Consider the following 17,977-nt stretch of genomic DNA (forward strand, 5'->3'; position numbering starts at 1 on the left):
ACTCCTTTAACCTGCGTTAATATTGCTGTATGTTTTGGTTGCCCTGCTATAAGAAGGATGTTATTTAACCGGAATGGGTGCAAAAATGATTAACAAGGATGTAGTTAAGACTGGAGGGTTTGTGTTGTAACGAGAGGCTGAGCAGGCTGGGAGTGTTTTTTCCCCTGGAGCGTAGGAGGCTGAGGGGGAGAACTTATAGAGGTTTATTAAATCATGAGGGGCATGGACAGGATGGATAGCCAAAGTTTTTCCCCAGCGTAGGGGAGTCCAAAACTGGATTTAAAAGGGGTCAGAGGAGCAATTTTTTCAGAGAAAGGACGGTGTGTATGGAATGAATTGTCAGAGAAAGTGGTGGAGTTGGGTTCAATTACAACATTTAAAAGATGGGTGTCTCAGTGGCTCAGTGGTTAGCACTGCTACTCCCAGCGCCATGGACCTGGGTTCGCTTCCAGCCTTGGGTAACTGTCTGTTTGTACATGTCTGTGTGGGTTTCCTCCGGGTGCTCCAGTTTCCTCCCACAGTCCAAAGATGTGCAAGTCAGGTGAATTGGCCATGCCAAATTGGGCATATGAACAGTGATGTGTAGGCTAGGTGCATTAGTCAGGGGCAAATATAGGGTAGGGGAATGGGTCTGGATGGGTTACTCTTGAGATGGCTGGTGTGGACTTGTTGAGCCAAATGGACTGTTTCCCCAATGTAGGGAATCTATGAAAAGACATTTGGACAGGTACAAGGTTCAGAGGGATATTGGCCAAACATTGGAAAATATGACTATTTTCAGTTTAGGAAACTTGATTTGTGTGGATGGGTTAGGCTGAAGGGTCTGTGACTCCTTGTTTGCAAAAATAAAACAAAGACAGAGGGAAGAGGTGGGTCCCTGACTCAGTCCCTGACAAACTGTCCTAGGGTACCCAATAAAAACCTGTCTATTAAAGCCATAAGGGACAGACCCTTCAGCTATGGGACGGTTGGTCACCATAGTGTCTCATTCCTGAGGAAGGGCCTGTGCCCGAAACGTCGAATCTCCTGTTCCCTGGATGCTGCCTGACCTGCTGTGCTGTTCCAGCAATAAAGTTTCAACTTTGATCTCCAGCATCTGCAGACCTCACTTTCTCCACCATAGTGTCTGAATTGTTAGAATTTCCAATAGTTAGCATGCACTCTAAGTGACCCAGCTCAAATTAGTTTCCACAGTGACCATAAGTGGGCTTCACTGTGGGATCGCCCTGTGCCTTTTAAATGATTGCAGCCTGGTTAGTGTCTTGCGAGAGACCTGGCTCCTTTTGTCCAGTAAATAAGAGGATGTTGGGGGTGGAAGGCGGGGAGGAGGGCTGTAGGCTTAATACAATGTTCATCGCAGACTGCCACTTTCAATGAAAGAACGTTAATCATTGCTTCTGTTTATTTTGAAACAAAACGTTGAGAAGGGATTATGCTTCGTACTTAAAGGAAAGGTGGATTTGATTTGCTGAGGATTTGGGTGCTGTGGTACAAGAGACAGTCAATGTGGCATTAGTTTCCAATGTGATTAGGGAGCATACCGCTTTAAGGAGCAGAGTATTGTACTCCCTGTGAGGGCCCCTTTTAAGATCTATAGTACTGTCTCACTGCGTAAACATTTACATGCCAGGAACTGGTCAGTCTTACTCTAGGATCCAGCAGGTCTTTGTGCATTGTTTAATCCTTTTCCCACGGGCACCCCCCTTCCCATCCCACGCTAGTCCCTTCAAAAGAAAATTGAGTTTTTATTTAAAATAAAGAGGCATTAAAAGTTGTCCCATCTATTGGGAATAAAATTTGAAAACAGCGGGGGGTGGGGATAAAGAATGATCCTTTAAGCATGTTTACTGATGTCAGGACCTATAGGAACTTCCAGACAGGAGGGAAGAGAGAGAGAGAGAACCCCTTTTAAGACTTGTCATATTTGTGAGAGCCACAGGAAGCTAACTTTATTTGGCTTGGAGCTTGGCTACATCTATCAAGCTGTGCTCTTGACACTATTAACATACGAGCAGGATCAGTTATCCCTTAACCAGCTGATGTCAGCTCTTCTGAAACACAGCAAACACGCTCGCTAAATAACCTGGCCCTGGATTTCAGTAACTTGAAGTTCTTAACTTCCACGTTCCTGTTAACAACAAAACAAAACCCTGGACGGTGAAGAGGGGGAGGGAAGAAGCCGGAGAGTGATGCAGTCGGTGGGCTGGTTTCTGCCAAGCCCCACAAGGTAGGGTTTCTTTTCCTAGCTTTAAAAATGTAGTTTTCACTGACCACACCAGAATGTTTAGTTTCCCACCCCTCTCTCTACCCCACCCACTGATGTTTGAGTTAGTTCAGTGCAGTGTGAAGGACATATCGCCCTAAGGGATATGGAGACCGAGTGAAGCAGAAGCTAGCACAGAAAATCCAGACAATGGAATGCTTAACTCCAGAGAGCTGAATTACCCACAGTTATCCTGCAGCCTCTTTGCTGCCACTCAGTTGTAGCTGAACTGTATTCCTGGTAGGTAACTAGACTTGATAATGTCTTAACCAGTGTGTTAAATCTAGTGACTGCTGTCTAATCTGTGCTGTTTTTTTTTATAAGTCAAATAAGAAGTAAAGCTTTACTTCTTTGATTTGTTAACGTTAGAAGGTCCAGTTGGTAGATTAGACCTGTTATTCAGTCCCTGTTCAGTTATATTCAGTTCTGTTAGCTGAGTCTCCAATCAGCTTGTCAGAACATTAATGCTGAGTTTCCCCTCCCCAAACTGAGTCTAGATTTTATTTCTTGATTTGAAAATATGTAAGGTCTGAAGAGTTTGAACCTGGTATCTGCTGTTATTTTGAAGGTGAAGCTGCCAAGAAATGTCGGACACACATGTTGTGTGCATTAGTAGGTAATTTAGTAGCAATTTTCCAGTCCTTAGTGCCAATGATAAAGAGTGTCTGTTGACCATGTGAATACCGAACCTTTTTAAATAAAAACTCATTCAGCCCATATTGAGGCATCATTGTACCAACATACATTAAATCCTGTTTCATTTTACCCTTTCAGCTGACCCTCGCAGCTTGTCCTAAACTGCTGTACGTCTGTAAGAATCCAACAATGAGGGGATCGTGTCTGTAGTTTCCCCTTCCTGTCTGAATGTGTTCTTTTCCAGCACAATACAAAGTGATCTTGTGAGGCCAAGTACAGAGTGTTGCATAACGTGCTGTCAACAGCAAGCTATCTTCTGTCCAGAGTTTAACCTCATCTGTAGACTTTCTTTTCTGTCTTCTCTCTGAATTCTTGGAGTATTTTAGTATCTATTTGTGGAGGATGACCATCCAGTATCTCAAATTTTGTTAATATTTCAACTGGCTCAAGGTATATATTGTGGGGGAATGGGATGGGATGGGGCTCTCAATACTGTCTCCCTTTGGGGATTGGACATTGCTCAATGTTGGTTTATTATTTGTACAATTTGTTTACGATTTTGTAGCAGAGAAATTACAGTACTCTCGCATGGAGATAATACAACCTCAAGCAAGTGACGGGATTAACATAGAAACTAGGAGCAGGCCATTCAGGCTTCAAGGCTGCCCTGCCATTCAGTATTAACACAGAATCCCTCCAGTGTGGAAGCAGGCCATTCATCCCATCAAGGTCACACCAGACCCCCAGCCCTATCACCCTGCATTTCCCATGGCTAACCCATCGTGCCTGCACAACCCTGAACACTATGGGCAGTTTAGCATGGCCATCCCACCTCACCTCCACACCTTTGGATTGTGGGAGGAAACCGGAGGAAACCCACACAGAGAGTGTGCAAACTCCACACAGCCGGAGCCTGGAATCAAACCCAGGTCCTATCGCTGTGAGATAGCAGTGCTAACCACAGAGCCACTGTGCTGCCCTCATGGTTGTTCACCCAACTGTTCACATTTTCTCCCTCTGTCCTTGAGGCCTATATACACCTCCTTCTTGAAGATGTTCAATGTTTTGGCCTCAACTGCTTTCAATGACAGAGAGTCCCACAGGCTCACCACTGTCTGGGTGAAGACGTTTCTCTTCATCTCAGTCTGAAATGGTCTAACCCATGTCCTTAGACTATAGGTTCTGGACTGCCTGGTCATCGGGAACATCTTTCTTGCGTTTACCCTGTCTAGTTCTGTCCGAAGGGCCAGTCTCCTTAGAGCCCATCATCTCCTCAATGCTCCTGAGTGGGATCTCACCACTTTCTTTATTCCACATCCACCAGTGTAAAGTTTCTGAACTTTCAGGCCTACCTTTTCACCACTTGAAGCCATTTACACAGGTGCAAGCAGTGTAAGGTTTGAAAGCATCTTTTTAGTGGGGAGACATTTAACTGTGCTTTCTTGCTAATGGAAAGTGAAGGGTCAAGGCCTGAGACATTTAGGTGCCTTTTAAAACTGCTGGAACAGCTGTCTTGATATGCTGAGCGTGCTAATTTTTTTTATAGAAAGCTACTCCCCATCCCTGATCGATCTGTTTAGTGTATTTCCAGGTTTCCATCATTTCCTCAGAGCCGTCTCCCTGATTTTTCTCGCAGTCCCTCCGCCTTGTCCTTAAAGCATCTTGAAGCAATTTCAAATCTGTCCCGTAACTGAAGGGATGTGTCTTCTCTGTGATGTTAGTACCTGACACTTCACTTTCTCTCTCTCATTCGTGTTGATGTGGCTGTTGGTTTTGCTGACCGGGGGATTCCAAGTAAAATTGAATTTGCTTCAAAAACAGTGCAGCCCTCAGCATGCCCTCACCTTCCTGTTAATTAATGTCACTCCACGAGTGTCCGCCTTGAAATTAACTGTTGGTATAACTAGCAGTTGGTCCTGGGAGCGAGAGCTTAAGCCGAGTTGACGGATGAGACCTGTTATTAAGTTGCAAGCAACAGTTAAAATTGGCTTGATGGTTCACTGTTAATTAGTGCTGACCGCTGCCCTTTTGTTCAGAATTGTGTTACCACCATTTTAATTGAAATATAGCGAGTCCCTGAATTCCATAGAAGGGAATTTTAAAACTTCAGCATGTTTCATGCGTGTCGTCCTTTTCCAAGATAAAAACCTGCAATGAATCACCAGTAATGTGTGTGATCTTACTAATTGTTCTTTTCATGGGACTTGATCATGGCTGGCTGGGCCAGCTTTTATTGCTTGTCCCTAGTTGCCCTTGAGAAGGTGGTGGTAAGTTGCCTTTTTGCAGTCCATGTGCTGTAGGTTGACCCACAAGGTCCTTAAGGGAGAGAATTCCAGGATTTCGACCCAGTGACAGTGAAGGAATGGCGATATATTTCCAAGTAAGGATAGTGAGTAGCTTAGAGGGGAACGGCAGTGCTCCTATGTATCTGCTGTCTTTGTGCTTCTAGATGGAAGTGGTCATGTGTTTGGAAGGGGGGCAGGGGTGTCCTGGAGTGTGTATTGGGGGGGTGTCTGTTGGATCAGGAGTACAGAAATAGTCAAAGCTTCACCATGGCCCACAATCCCAGAATTCCGACTTGTGACCCCCATTTTGGTTGCTGGCCCCCATTTTGAAAACCCCATTCCAAGAGAGCGTTAACACTTCAGCAATTGCTTTCCAGCAGGCTACTGGGACGCGGATTTGCAGTCAGCTATTTACACATGTTGTCAATTTGAATTTTAAGACCACAAAGGAGGAGGCCCCTTTAAGGCCTGGAATTGGTTTCCCAGGAGCTGTAGAAAGGCTAACCTGAGACTGAATTAGGAAGAAAGGTATTCGCAAGAACTTGATCTGAAACGGCTCTGTGGTCCCTCCGTTCCCTATTAGTATTCCTGCTCTTTCAATCAGGGTGGTGTTTGTATTTCATTTCGCGTACATGCCCCTATCTGGGCAGCACGGTGGCTCAGGGGTTAGAACTGCTGCTTCAAATGCCAGGGACCCGGGTTCAAATCCACCTTTGGGTGAACTGTCTGTGTGGAGTTTGCACATTCTCCCCGTGTCTGCACAAAGGCGTGCAGGTTAGGTGGATTGGCATTGCTGAATTGCCCCCTAGTGTCTAGGGATGTGTAGGCTAGGAGAACTAGCAATGGGAAATGCAGGATTACAGCGATAGGATTGGGGTGGGATGCTGTTCAGAGAGATGGTGTGGACTCGATGGGCTGAATGGCCTGCTTCTGTACTGTTCGGATTCTGTGATTCTATTGCACACTGTGCTGGTTACTATAGAGCCAAAGAATTACAGTCAGCCTGGCTCAATGTTGAGCAGTCCTCACCCCCTCTCCTCTCCCAAGGCAGGAGTTTACGGGTTCAAGCCCCACTCCAGACACTTGAGCCTGGAATCCAGGCTGACCCTCCAAAGGGAGTGCTGCTCTGTCAGGGGGTGCAGTATTTCATGGAGACATTAAATGAAGCCCCCTTTCTGCCCCCTCAGGTGGCAATAAAAGGCAGTACTCAAAGAAGGGCTTTCTTAAAGGGCAGAAGTTTTCAATTATCGACCCAGCAATGATGTAGAGCGAGACAATCGATAATCTCCATTCAAAAGCAACAACAACTTATATTTTGGTGACACCTTAAATGTAATCAAACCTTCTAAAGCACTTCATAGAAGCACGAGGAAGCAAAGTAGTAGATTTGGAGTCACCTGGCTGACCATTTGACCAGGGGAGTAGGCTTTAAAGAGGGAAGTGAGGTAGAGCTGTGTGATGAGGGAGTTCCAGAGTTAGGTAACTGAAGATACGGCTGCCCCCCGCTGGAGCAATTAAAATTGGGGCTGGACAATTTTTGGAAGAGTGTCGATATCTCAGAGGATTTTGGAAACGAAAGGAGGTTTTAGATTATTTTCCCTACAGTGTGGAAACAGGCCCTTCGGCCCAACAAGTCCACACTGATCCTCTGAAGAGTAACCCAACCAGACCCATTTCCCTCTGACTAATGCACCTATCACTATGGGCAATTTAACACGGCCAATTCACCTGACCTGCACATCTTTGGATTGTGGGAGGAAATCGGAGCACCCGGAGGAAACCCACACAGACACGGGGAGAATGTGCAAACTCCACCCGAGGGCAGGAATTGAACCCGGGTCCCTGGCACTGGGAGTAGCAGTGCTAACCACTGAGCCACCGAGTCACCCATCTTTTGAATGGGGCAAGGCCGTGAAGGGATTTGAAACCAAGGTTGAGAGTTTTAGAATCAACAACTTGCTTGACAGGGAGCAGACTTTGTTGTGAATGAAGGCAGGAGCAGCAGAGTTTTGGATTTCCTCCAGTTTACAGGGATAGAGCGCAAGAGACCAGCGTCAGTGTGCTGAAATGGACTGCAAGAAAGGCAGCTCACCCTCACACTTTCTCAAGGGGCAACTGGGTATAGGCAGTATGCTGATCTAGCCAGCGACACCCACATCCCAGGAGTGAATTACAAAGAAATCTAGCCTTCAGGTAACCTGAAATACAAATGAGCTTTAGCTGCAGATGAGTTTTTTTGATTAGATTAGATTACTTACAGTGTGGAAACAGGCCCTTCGGCCCAACAAATCCACACCGACCCTCCGAAGAGCAACCCACCCAGACCCATTCTCCTACAATTACCCCTTCACTTAACACTACAGGCAATTTAGCATGGCCAATTCACCTAACCTGCACATCTTTGGACTGTGGGAGGAAACCGGAGCACCCGGAGGATACCCACACAGACACAGGGAGAATGTGCAAACTCCACACAGACAGTCGCCTGAGACGGGAATTGAACCCGGGTCCCTGGCGCTGTGCCACCGTACCGCCCTAAGTTAATGGTTGACATCAGGCAATGTTACGGAGATGGAGTTAGGGTTCTTTGGGTTAGGGTAGTCATGATGTGAATGTGAGCAAGTTCAAATGTGACACCAGTTTGAAAACTGATTGATTTCACGGATTTCAGAATGGACTTCAGAGTGAGGACCAAACACAGTGGGGTTTACTCTTCCCCAGATTTTATGGAGCGATTTACACAGAGCGAGGTGGGTGTGTGGAATGCACTGCCAGCGGTGGTAGTAGAGTCAGAGACATTAGGGACATGGAAGTTAGTGCAATGAAGGGTATGTAGGTTAGTTCGATTTTGGAGTAGGATAAAAGGTCAGCACAGCATCAAGGGGCCGAAGGGCCTGTACTGTTCTACGTTCTGTGATATTTCTGCTTGTCCAGCACAGGATGCCAGATAAGCAGTCTGACAACTGAGTAGCAGTGGAAGGTGCAGGAGAGGCAGTGGGACGTTGTCAGGGTAAGTGTAAAAAACTAATGGTGTGCTTTTGGTAGATGTTGCCATGAGACAGTTGGTAGGTGAAAAATAGGAGGGGGTACGGAAGAGATCCTTGGGAGAAGACACCAAAGGTACTGGAGCAGGAGCAGGAAGATGAGCCATTGGACACAATACTGTGCCTGTGGTGAGATGGATAAAAATGGAAGCCGGTGAGAGCACTGTCGCCCATTTGAAGAGGGCCTGGGAGGAGGATAGTGTGGTCGCTGTGTCCCAGGCTACTGACCTGCTTGATAAGGACAAGAAGGGAGAGTTTATCACAGTCAGAGGATGTCAGTTGTGATTCTGATAAGCACAGCCTCAGTAATGTGGCAGGACTGAAACCCATTCAGAGAGACTCTGGGAGACTTGGGAACAAACTTAAGAAGTGGTGGTGTTCTCAAAGGGGTGGAGAGGAGAAGGAGGTGTCAAGACGGTGCAGTCAAGGTTTTGTTTTCTCCAAAGAGTGGCGATGACAGCAGCTTTAAAGGAGCTTGAGGTAGCTGCAGCTTTTTTTTTCAGATTTGGATTGTATCTACCTGAGTACCGTTTATCTTTCGTGGACAGCAGCCCCCCCCCATTCCTGTGTTCAGAGTTCTGATCATTAATCTATACAATCAATAAAGAAGTATTTAATAACTGGTGTTTTCCAATAGGTGAGTGCCAGTCTGCCAACTCCACAGTCCCTGGGCAGCGACGATGAGCTGATGGTGTACAATGGAGCTGAAGGTATGGGTGGATGGAGTCCAGCGTATCGTGTGTGGGGTGACGGAGGTCACGACCTGCCAAGAGGTCGTCATTGCCCTAGCTCAAGCCATAGGTAAGAGATTGTTAATTGATTGTGGAGTCATGCATGGATGGGTGGGAGCTGTCTTTCCCATTCTGGGATTGGAACTTGATGCTTGTTTCCACCTACTCCCTGTGACCTGGCTGAGATAAGGAATAAGAGAGTGGAGAAGCTGAGGAATGTTGGGCAGGTCTCCATTAAACACGATCATGGAATGATTGATCATGTATGATGTTAGAATGATTTTTCCTGTGTTTGATATGGGCCTGATGATTAATGAGCTGGTCACCAGTGGTTGTGGTTTCTTTCTCCTTTGTATTTTGGATGTGGGTGGTGCTGGCTGGGTCAGCATTTATTGCCTATCCTGAATTACTGTTTGGTCTGAGTGACTAGCATTTCAGAGTCAATCGCATTACTGTGGGCCAGGAGTCATGTGTACGTCAGACAAGACCAGGTAAGGAAGATAGATGCCCTTCCTGAAAGGCATTGCTGAACTAGGTGTTTTTATTTACAATAATCAACATGCACCCTATTAGCCCATCCTTCTTCATTCCACTGAATTCAAACTTCACCGTCTGCTGTGGTGGGATTCGAGCCCATGTCCCCACAGCATTGGCCTGGGGCTTTGGATTATTAACCCAGTGACAATCCGATACACCATCACATCAAAGGGAAGTTATAAACGTTCACTCTCCCTTTCCTTCGAGTCTTGCTCTCCCCATCCCCTCCTTCCCTCACGTCCTCACTCTCCCTTTCCCCTCCTTCCCTCACGTTCTCACTCTCCCTTTCCCCTCTCGCCCTCACGTCCTCACTCTCCCTTCCCCTCCTTCCCTCACATTCTCACTCTCTCTTTCCCCTCCCTCCCTCACATTCTCACTCTCTCTTTCCCCTCCCTCCCTCATGTCCTCACTCTCCCTTTCCCCTCCCTCCCTCACGTCCTCACTCTCCCTTTCCCCTCTGTCCCTCACGTCCTCGTTCTCCCTTTCCCCTCCCTCCCTCACGTCCTCACTCTCCCTTTCCCCTCCCTCCCTCACGTTCTCACTCTCCCTTCCCCTCCCTCCCTCACTCTCCCTTTCCCCTCCCTCCCTCACGTTCTCACTCTCCCTTTCCCCTCTCGCCCTCACGTCCTCACTCTCCCTTCCCCTCCTTCCCTCACATTCTCACTCTCCCTTTCCCCTCTCACCCTCACGTCCTCACTCTCCCTTCCCCTCCTTCCCTCACATTCTCACTCTCTCTTTCCTCTCCCTCCCTCACGTTCTCACTCTCCCTTTCCCCTCCCTCCCTCACATCCTCGCTCTCCCTTTCCCCTCCCTCCCTCACATTCTCACTCTCCCGTCCTCTCCCTCTCTCACGTCCTCACTCTCCCTTTCCCCTCCCTCCCTCACATCCTCACTCTCCCTTTCCCCTCTGTCCCTCACATTCTCACTCTCCCTTTCCCCTCCCTCCCTCACATTCTCACTCTCCCTTTCCCCTCCCTCCCTCACGTCCTCACTCTCCCTTCCCCTCTGTCCCTTGCGTTCTCGCTCTCCTTTTTCCCTGCAGCTGATATCCTTCGGTGGTCCAGGTTTCTGTCCACTGACCCTACCCCTCATGTGCGCCTCCCGGTGGTCAGTGTAGGTACGTGTCGCACGTGTGACTGAAGCCAAATGGGCCAATCTACTGAAGATTTCACGGACATTGACGAACATGGCTGGAAATGGGGACGTAGCAGAAGAAGGAAAGACTTGAGTTGATAGAGAACCTTTCACGTCCTCCAGATGTCCCATAGTGCTTTACAGATAGTGAATATCTACAAAGTGCAGCAACTAATTTACACTCTGCAAGCTCCCACACATGCCCATGATTGGGTGAGAAATATTGAGCAGGACTCTCGGCCAAAATCCCTTGCTACTTTTCCAAATAGTGGCATGGAATCTGTACAGCAGTCTCCAAGTCAGACAGATACTTGTTAGCTGTAAAATTGCAGCATTCCCTCGACCCTTTCACTCCAATCTCTGAGGTATGTGGATACTCACAACCTCTGGGTCAAAGGGCAGGGAACCGCCTTTAAGCTATGGCTGAGAATATGAGGCAGGATGTTGGTTAGAAATTGTGGTCTGTCAGGCACTGAAGCAGCTGAGAGATTGGGCTGTGATTTCCTCAGTCTGAGCATCAGCCTGTGTGACCACATCCTTATCACTCACCACCAGCCACACCACATCCTTTCTCCTCTGAAACCCCTTCTCCATCTACGTCCATCTTTTTGGAATACTGTGTGCAGTTCTGGTCTCCCTGCTGTAGGAATGTTGTTGTCAAACTTGAAAGGGTTCAGAAAAGATTGACAAGGATGTTGCCAGGGATGGAGGGTTTGAACTACAGGGAAAGGCTGAGGGGTGACCTTATAAGGGTTTATAAAATCACGAGGGACATGCATAGCCAAAATCTTTTCTCCAGCCAAAACTGAAGGGCATAGGTTTAAGGTGAGAGGGAAAAGATATAACAGGGACCTAAGGGGCAACTTTTTCACACAGAGGGTGGTACGTGTATGGAATGAGCTGTCAGAGGAAGTGGTGGAGGCTGGTACAATTGTAACATTTAAAAGGCATCTGGATGGGTATATGAATAGGAAGGGTTTGGAGGGATATGGGCCGGGTGCTGGCAGGTGGGACTAGATTAATTGAGGATATCTGGTCAGTATGGACAAGTTGGACCGAAGGGTCTGCTCTTGCTGTACGTCTCTATGATTCTATGGCTCAATGTCCTTCTCTACTCCTCCTGAGCCCTGAAACCCTCCCAACATTTAGACCCCCCCCACGTCCAACATCCCCCTTCTCAATCCTGCTCCCTGGAAATCCTCCTGGTTATTATGTTTAGACCAAATGTGTTACATTGAATGCATGTAGTGGACATTATCTGGCAACTCACTTGAGCCCCTTTGAATGGACCCAGACAGAAACAGTGGGGGATTTTTTTTGAGTTTGGAGGTGTATGTTTTGTAGAGTGGACGTTTGTAAATAAAAGCTTCAAAAATGCGCAAAGTTTGGATCTAGTTCTATCCTTCACCACTGGCCTTCTGGAACATAACCAGACTGTGTTTCCCAGCCTCAGCCCATTGCAAGACTTGAAAAAAATTGATGCAACCCCCCCAGTACCCGTACAGTGGGAACTGAGTGAGCAGGGAGTGGAGGACTGAGAGAGTAGGGGGCTTATTTGAACTGGGGTACAGCTGTGTTTACTCAGTCAGAATTTCATGGCAGCCATTGCACCCTTCAGAGTTCAAATGTCCAGCCCATGACCCACACTCGGAGGTCCATGCGCCCACTTTGGGGATCTGTACATTGTCGGAGAGAGAGTCTGTTTCCCAGCCTTCCCACAGACTCCGGAGTCACTAGGGACCATCGAGGACTTGGATCCCAGTATCCCATGGGCCATCAGTCAGTGGTTAACTTCATTGACCGATGTTGGAGGGGAGCACAGCCAACACAGCAGTTCTGAAAGTGAAAAGCTGGGAGTCATAGCGTCATAGAGATGTACAGCACAGAAACAGACCCTTCAGTCCAACCCATCCATGCCGACCAGATATCCCAACCCAATCTAGTCCCACCTGCCAGCACCCGGCCCATATCCCTCCAAACCCTTCCTATTCATATACCCATCTAAATGCCTCCACCACATGCTCTGGCAGCTCATTCCACACATGTACCACCCTCTGTGTAAAAAAGTTGTCCCTTAGGTCTCATTTATATCTTTCCCCTCTCACCCTAAACATATGCCCTCTAGTTCTGCTCTTCCCGACCCCAGGGAAAGACTTTGTCTATTTATCCTATCCATGCCCCTAATTATTTATTAAACCTCTATAAGGTCACCCCTCAGCCTTCAACGCTCCAGGAAAACAGCCCCAACCTGTTCAATCTCTCCCTATAGCTCAAATCCTCCAACCCTGACAACATCCTTGTAAATCATTTCTGAACCCTTTCAAGTTTCACAACATCTTTCCGATAGGAAGGAGTCATTGAGGAGGGAGGCTCAGCCTAGTGAGGGAAGATTGGGAAGAGGCTGGCACCAAGTGCTTGGGAGGGTCAGCCGCGAAGCCAGTCAGCCCGATCTAGAACATAGAACATAGAAGAATACAGCGCAGTACAGGCCCTTCGGCCCTCGATGTTGCGCCGATCCAAGCCCACCTAACCTACACGAGCCCACTAACCTCCATATGCCTATCCAATGCCCGCTTAAATGCCCATAATGAGGGAGAGTCCACCACTGCTACTGGCAGGGCATTCCATGAACTCACGACTCGCTGAGTAAAGAACCTACCCCTAACATCTGCCCTATACCTACCCCCCCTTAATTTAAAGCTATGCCCCCTTGTAATAGCTGACTCCATACGTGGAAAAAGATTCTCACTGTCAACCCTATCTAAACCCCTAATCATCTTGTACACCTCTATCAAGTCACCCCTAAACCTTCTTTTCTCCAATGATGTTGCCAGGGATGGAGGGTTTCCAGTTCTGCCCAGTTCTGCAGCTTATCTATATCCCGCTGTAACCTGCCACATCCTTCCTCACTGTCTACAACACCTCCGACTTTCGTATCATCCGCAAACTTGCTCACCAAATCTTCTAACCCCTCCTCCAAGTCATTTATAAAAATGACAAACAGCAATGGTCCCAAAACAGATCCTTGCGGAACACCGCTAGTGACAGCACTCCAAGATGAACCTTTGCCATCAACTACTACCCTCTGTCTTCTTCCAGCCAGCCAACTCCTAATCCAAACCTCCAACTCACCCTCAATGCCATACCTCTGTATTTTTTGCAGTAGTCTACCACGGGGAACCTTATCAAACGCCTTACTAAAACCCATATACACCACATCTACCGCTTTCCCCTCGTCCACCTCCTTAGTCACCTTCTCAAAGAATTCAATAAGGTTTGTGAGGCACGACCTGCCCTTCACAAAACCATGCTGACTATCCTTGATCGCATTATTCCTATCCAGATGTTCATAAATCCTATCCCTTACAATTCTCTCTAAGATTTTGCCCACAACAGAAGTGAGACTCACCGGCCTATAGTTACTAGGGTTATCCCTACTCCCCTTCTTGAACAAGGGAACCACATTTGCTAGCCTCCAATCTTCTGGCACTACTCCTGTAGACAACGAGGACATAAAAATCAAGGCCAATGGCTCTGCAATCTCTTCCCTTGCTTCCCAGAGAATCCTAGGATAAATGCCATCAGGCCCAGGGGACTTATCTATTTTCACCCTTTCCAGAATTTCCAACACCTCTTCCCTAAATACCTCAAAGCCATCCATTCTACTTAATTGTGACTCAGTATTCACATTGACAACAATGTCCTGTTCCTGATTGAATACTGACGAAAAGTATTCATTCAGTGTCTTCCCAATCTCTTCAGCCTCCACACGCAACTTCCCACTACTATCCTTGACTGGACCTATTCCTACCCTAGTCATTCTTTTATTCCTGACATACCTGTAGAAAGCCTTAGGGTTTTCCCTAATGCTACCAACTAAGGACCTTTCATGTCCCCTCCTTGCTGCTCTTAGCTCTCTCTTCAGGTCCTTCCTGTCTAACTTATAACTCTCAATCGCCCCAATTGAATCTTCACGCCTCATCTTTACATAGGCCGCCCTCTTCCATTTAACAAGGGATTCCAATTCCTTATTAAACCATGGCTCCCTCACACGACCCTTTCCTCCCTATCTGACGGGTACATACTTACCAAGGACACTCAATAGTTGCTCCTTGAACAAGCTCCACATATCAATTGCGCCCTTGCCTTGAAGCTTACTTTTCCAAGCCACACATCCTAAGTCATGCCTCACCGCATCATAATTTCCCTGCCCCCAGCTATAACTCTTGCCCTGTAGTGCACACTTATCCCTCTCCATCACTAGAGTGAAAGTCACCGAATTGTGGTCACTGTCCCCAAAGTGCTCACCTACCTCTAATTCTAACACCTGGCCTGGTTCATTACCCAGAACCAAATCCAGTATGGCCTCGCCTCTTGTTGGCCTATCTACATATTGTGTCAGGAAACCCTCCTGCACACATTGGACAAACACTGACCCATCTAACGAACTTGAGCTATAGCTTTCCCAATCAATATCAGGAAAGTTAAAGTCCCCCATAACAACCACCCTATTACTTTCACTCTTCTCTTGAATCATCCTCGCAATCCTTTCTTCTACATTTCTAGGACTATTAGGAGGCCTGTAGAAAACTCCTAACAGGGTGAGCTCACCTTTCCTATTCCTAACCTCAGCCCAAACTACCTCAGATGGCGAGTCTTCATCCATCGTCCTTTCCACCGCTGTAATTCCATCTTTGACAAGCAATGCCACACCTCCCCCTCTTTTACCCCCACCTCTGACCCTACTAAAACATTTAAACCCTGGGACCTGCAACAGCCAATCCTGTCCCTGTTCTACCCATGTCTCCGTAATAGCCACAACATCGAAGTCCCAGGTACCAACCCACGCTGCAAGTTCACCTACCTTATTTCGTATACTTCTTGCATTGAAGTATACACACTTCAAGCCACTTTCCTGTTTACAGGCACCCTCCTTTGAAATTGATGCCATGTTCCTAACCTCCCTACACTCCAGGTCCTGCACCTTAAAGCTACAGTCTGGGTTCCCATGCCCCTTCAGAGCTAGTTTAAACCCCCCCCCCCCCCCAAGAGCAGTAGCAAACCTCCCCCCAAGGATACTGGTGCCCCTCAGGTTCAGGTGCAGACCATCCTGTTTATAGAGGTCCCACCTTCCCCAGAAAGAACCCCAGTTATCCAAATACCGGGATCCCTCCCTCCTGCACTATCCCTGTAGCCACACATTTAACTGTTCTCTCTCCCTATTCCTCGACTCTCTATCACGTGACACGGGTAACAAACCAGAGACAACAACTCTGTTCGTTCTAACTCTGAGCTTCCAACCTAGCTCCCTGAAAGCCTGTCTAACATCCTCAGCGCTCCTCCTACCTATGTCATTGGTGCCAATGTGGACCACGACTTCGGGCTGCTCCCCCTCCCCCTTAAGGACCCGGAAAACACGATCAGAGACATCACGTACCCTTGCACCTGGGAAGCAACATACCAAACGTGAGTCTCTCTCGTTCCCACAAAACCGCCTATCTGTGCCCCGAACTATCGAGTCCCCAATTAATATTGCTCTGCTCTTCTCCACCCTTCCCTTCTGAGTAACGGGGACAGGCTCCGTGCCAGAGGCCTGAGCCCCGTTACTTACCCCTAGTAAGTCGTCCCCCCCACAAGTATCCAAAACGGTATACTTGTTCTTGAGGGGAACGGCCGCAGGGGGTCCCTGCACTGGCTGCTTCCTCCCAGTCCCCCTCACTGTCACCCATCTATCTGCCATCTTTGGAGTTACTACTTCCCTAAAGCTCCGATCTATGACCCCCTCTGCCTCCCGAATGATCCTAAGTTCATCCAACTCCAGCTCCAGTTCCCTAACACGGTCTTGGAGGAGCTGGAGATGGGTGCACTTCCTGCAAGTGTAATCAGCAGGGACGTCCATGGCATCCCTCACCTCAAACATGTTGCAAGAGGAACATTGCACTGCCTTCACTGCCATCCCTCTGAAAGTAACCTTTTATAAAAAAAAACTGGGTCTAAAGAATACAACAAGCAAAATGCAGCACTTACCTACTTACCACAACGGGTCTTATTATTTAGGTTAGAGGAGGAGGGCGGGTGGGAGACACTACCTCTGTAGTGCCTCGGGTTCTTCTCCTGCGCGCTTTTAAAGGGAAAAAAACCTACCCGGCTGCCCCTCCGGTCTTCGTCACTTCCCCCTGCTGCTCCCACTCTTTCTGTAAAGAGAGAAAAAAAAACACCGCTGCCCACTACCGGTAAGTAATTTTAAAACAAACTGTCTTACCTTAGCTGCTGCTCGCACTCAAAGTCAATTGTTCTCCCCTCTCACCAATGTGACACTTAATCTCACGATCCTTCAATGTGCGCTCTGCTCATTGCTGTTTGGTTTAATTCATAATCATGTGGGGTGTCTGATGGTACAGTGAGACAGGATGGCAGAGATGGAGGAGTGCAGCAGCTCAGGGAAAGTCTGTGATCCTGTGGGGTGTCTGATGGTACAGTGGGACAGGATGGCAGAGATGGAGGAGTGCAGCAGCTCAGGGAATGTCTGTGATTCTGTGGGGTGTCTGATGGTGCAGTGGGACAGGATGGCAGAGATGGAGGAGTGCAGCAGCTCAGGGAATGTCTGTGATCCTGTGGGGTGTCTGATGGTACAGTGGGACAGGATGGCAGAGATGGAGGAGTGCAGGGGCTCAGGGAAAGTCCGTGCTCTCTCTGTGTGTCGTGGGTTGATTGTGGATGATAGAATACTTCTTCAGCGGTGAGTGAGATCAGCGTCAGGAATCTGAATGGAATTGAAGTGTCAGTTTGGGCTGAGGAACCAGTTGGGGGGTGAATGGTCAGTTTGTGTGAGCTGTCAAATTAGACCGAGGCTTCAGTCGTATGGGTGGGGGAGGGGTCAATGTGATTGGAAATCCAGTTCAGTTTGTTGGTAAGCAATCAGGTTAGGGCGAGGGTGCATGTTTGGGGTAATGGGTCCGAATGGGGTGATGACACGTCAGTGTCAATTTGGACTGAGAGGTAGGAGTTTGGTTGATGGGTTAGGTTTGGGGTGTGGGAATGTTCTGGGGTGAGACGTAAGTCTGGTTAGTTTGGGGAGGGAGGTAATTCCGAGATGTGTAGTTACTTTAGGATGTGGGTCTGTTTGGAGTCAGAGTGAGGCTGGGTCGGTTTAAGCTGGGGATAATTTTGGGATGAGATTTAAGTTCAGGATGAGGATGGGTTTGGGCTGAGGACGTGGTTGACAGTGAGTGTCAGTTTGGGGTGAGGGTGGTTTTGGGATATGGGATTGATTAGAGATTAGTGTACAGTTTGGAGAGAGGGGTTACTGTAGTGATGGGACCTGAGTTATTGGGTTGTGTTCCCTTA

General features: G+C 47.8%; 1 protein-coding gene across 6 annotated transcripts in view; it reads left to right on the forward strand.

Moving 5' to 3' along the window:
* Positions 1 to 17,977, forward strand: part of rassf8b (Ras association domain family member 8b) — a 125,657-nt gene that overhangs the window by 83,653 nt on the left and 24,027 nt on the right. For 3 of the 6 annotated variants that reach the window (XM_043713361.2, XM_043713360.2, XM_043713358.2), the window contains one exon: positions 8,866 to 9,029. In XM_043713361.2, the coding sequence (XP_043569296.1) occupies positions 8,927 to 9,029 (103 nt within the window). In that variant the 5' untranslated portion in view covers positions 8,866 to 8,926. Of the gene's footprint in view, positions 1 to 1,720; positions 2,228 to 2,348; positions 2,504 to 8,118; positions 8,195 to 8,865; positions 9,030 to 17,977 lie in introns of those variants that run through there. The other 3 variants (XM_087999697.1, XM_043713359.2, XM_043713362.2) reach the window with 3 other exon arrangements.

This window comes from Chiloscyllium plagiosum, unplaced genomic scaffold, assembly GCF_037043375.1.
Source record: "Chiloscyllium plagiosum isolate Xiang-an unplaced genomic scaffold, Cpla_swu_hap1 HiC_scaffold_23, whole genome shotgun sequence".
Lineage (NCBI taxonomy): Eukaryota > Metazoa > Chordata > Chondrichthyes > Orectolobiformes > Hemiscylliidae > Chiloscyllium > Chiloscyllium plagiosum.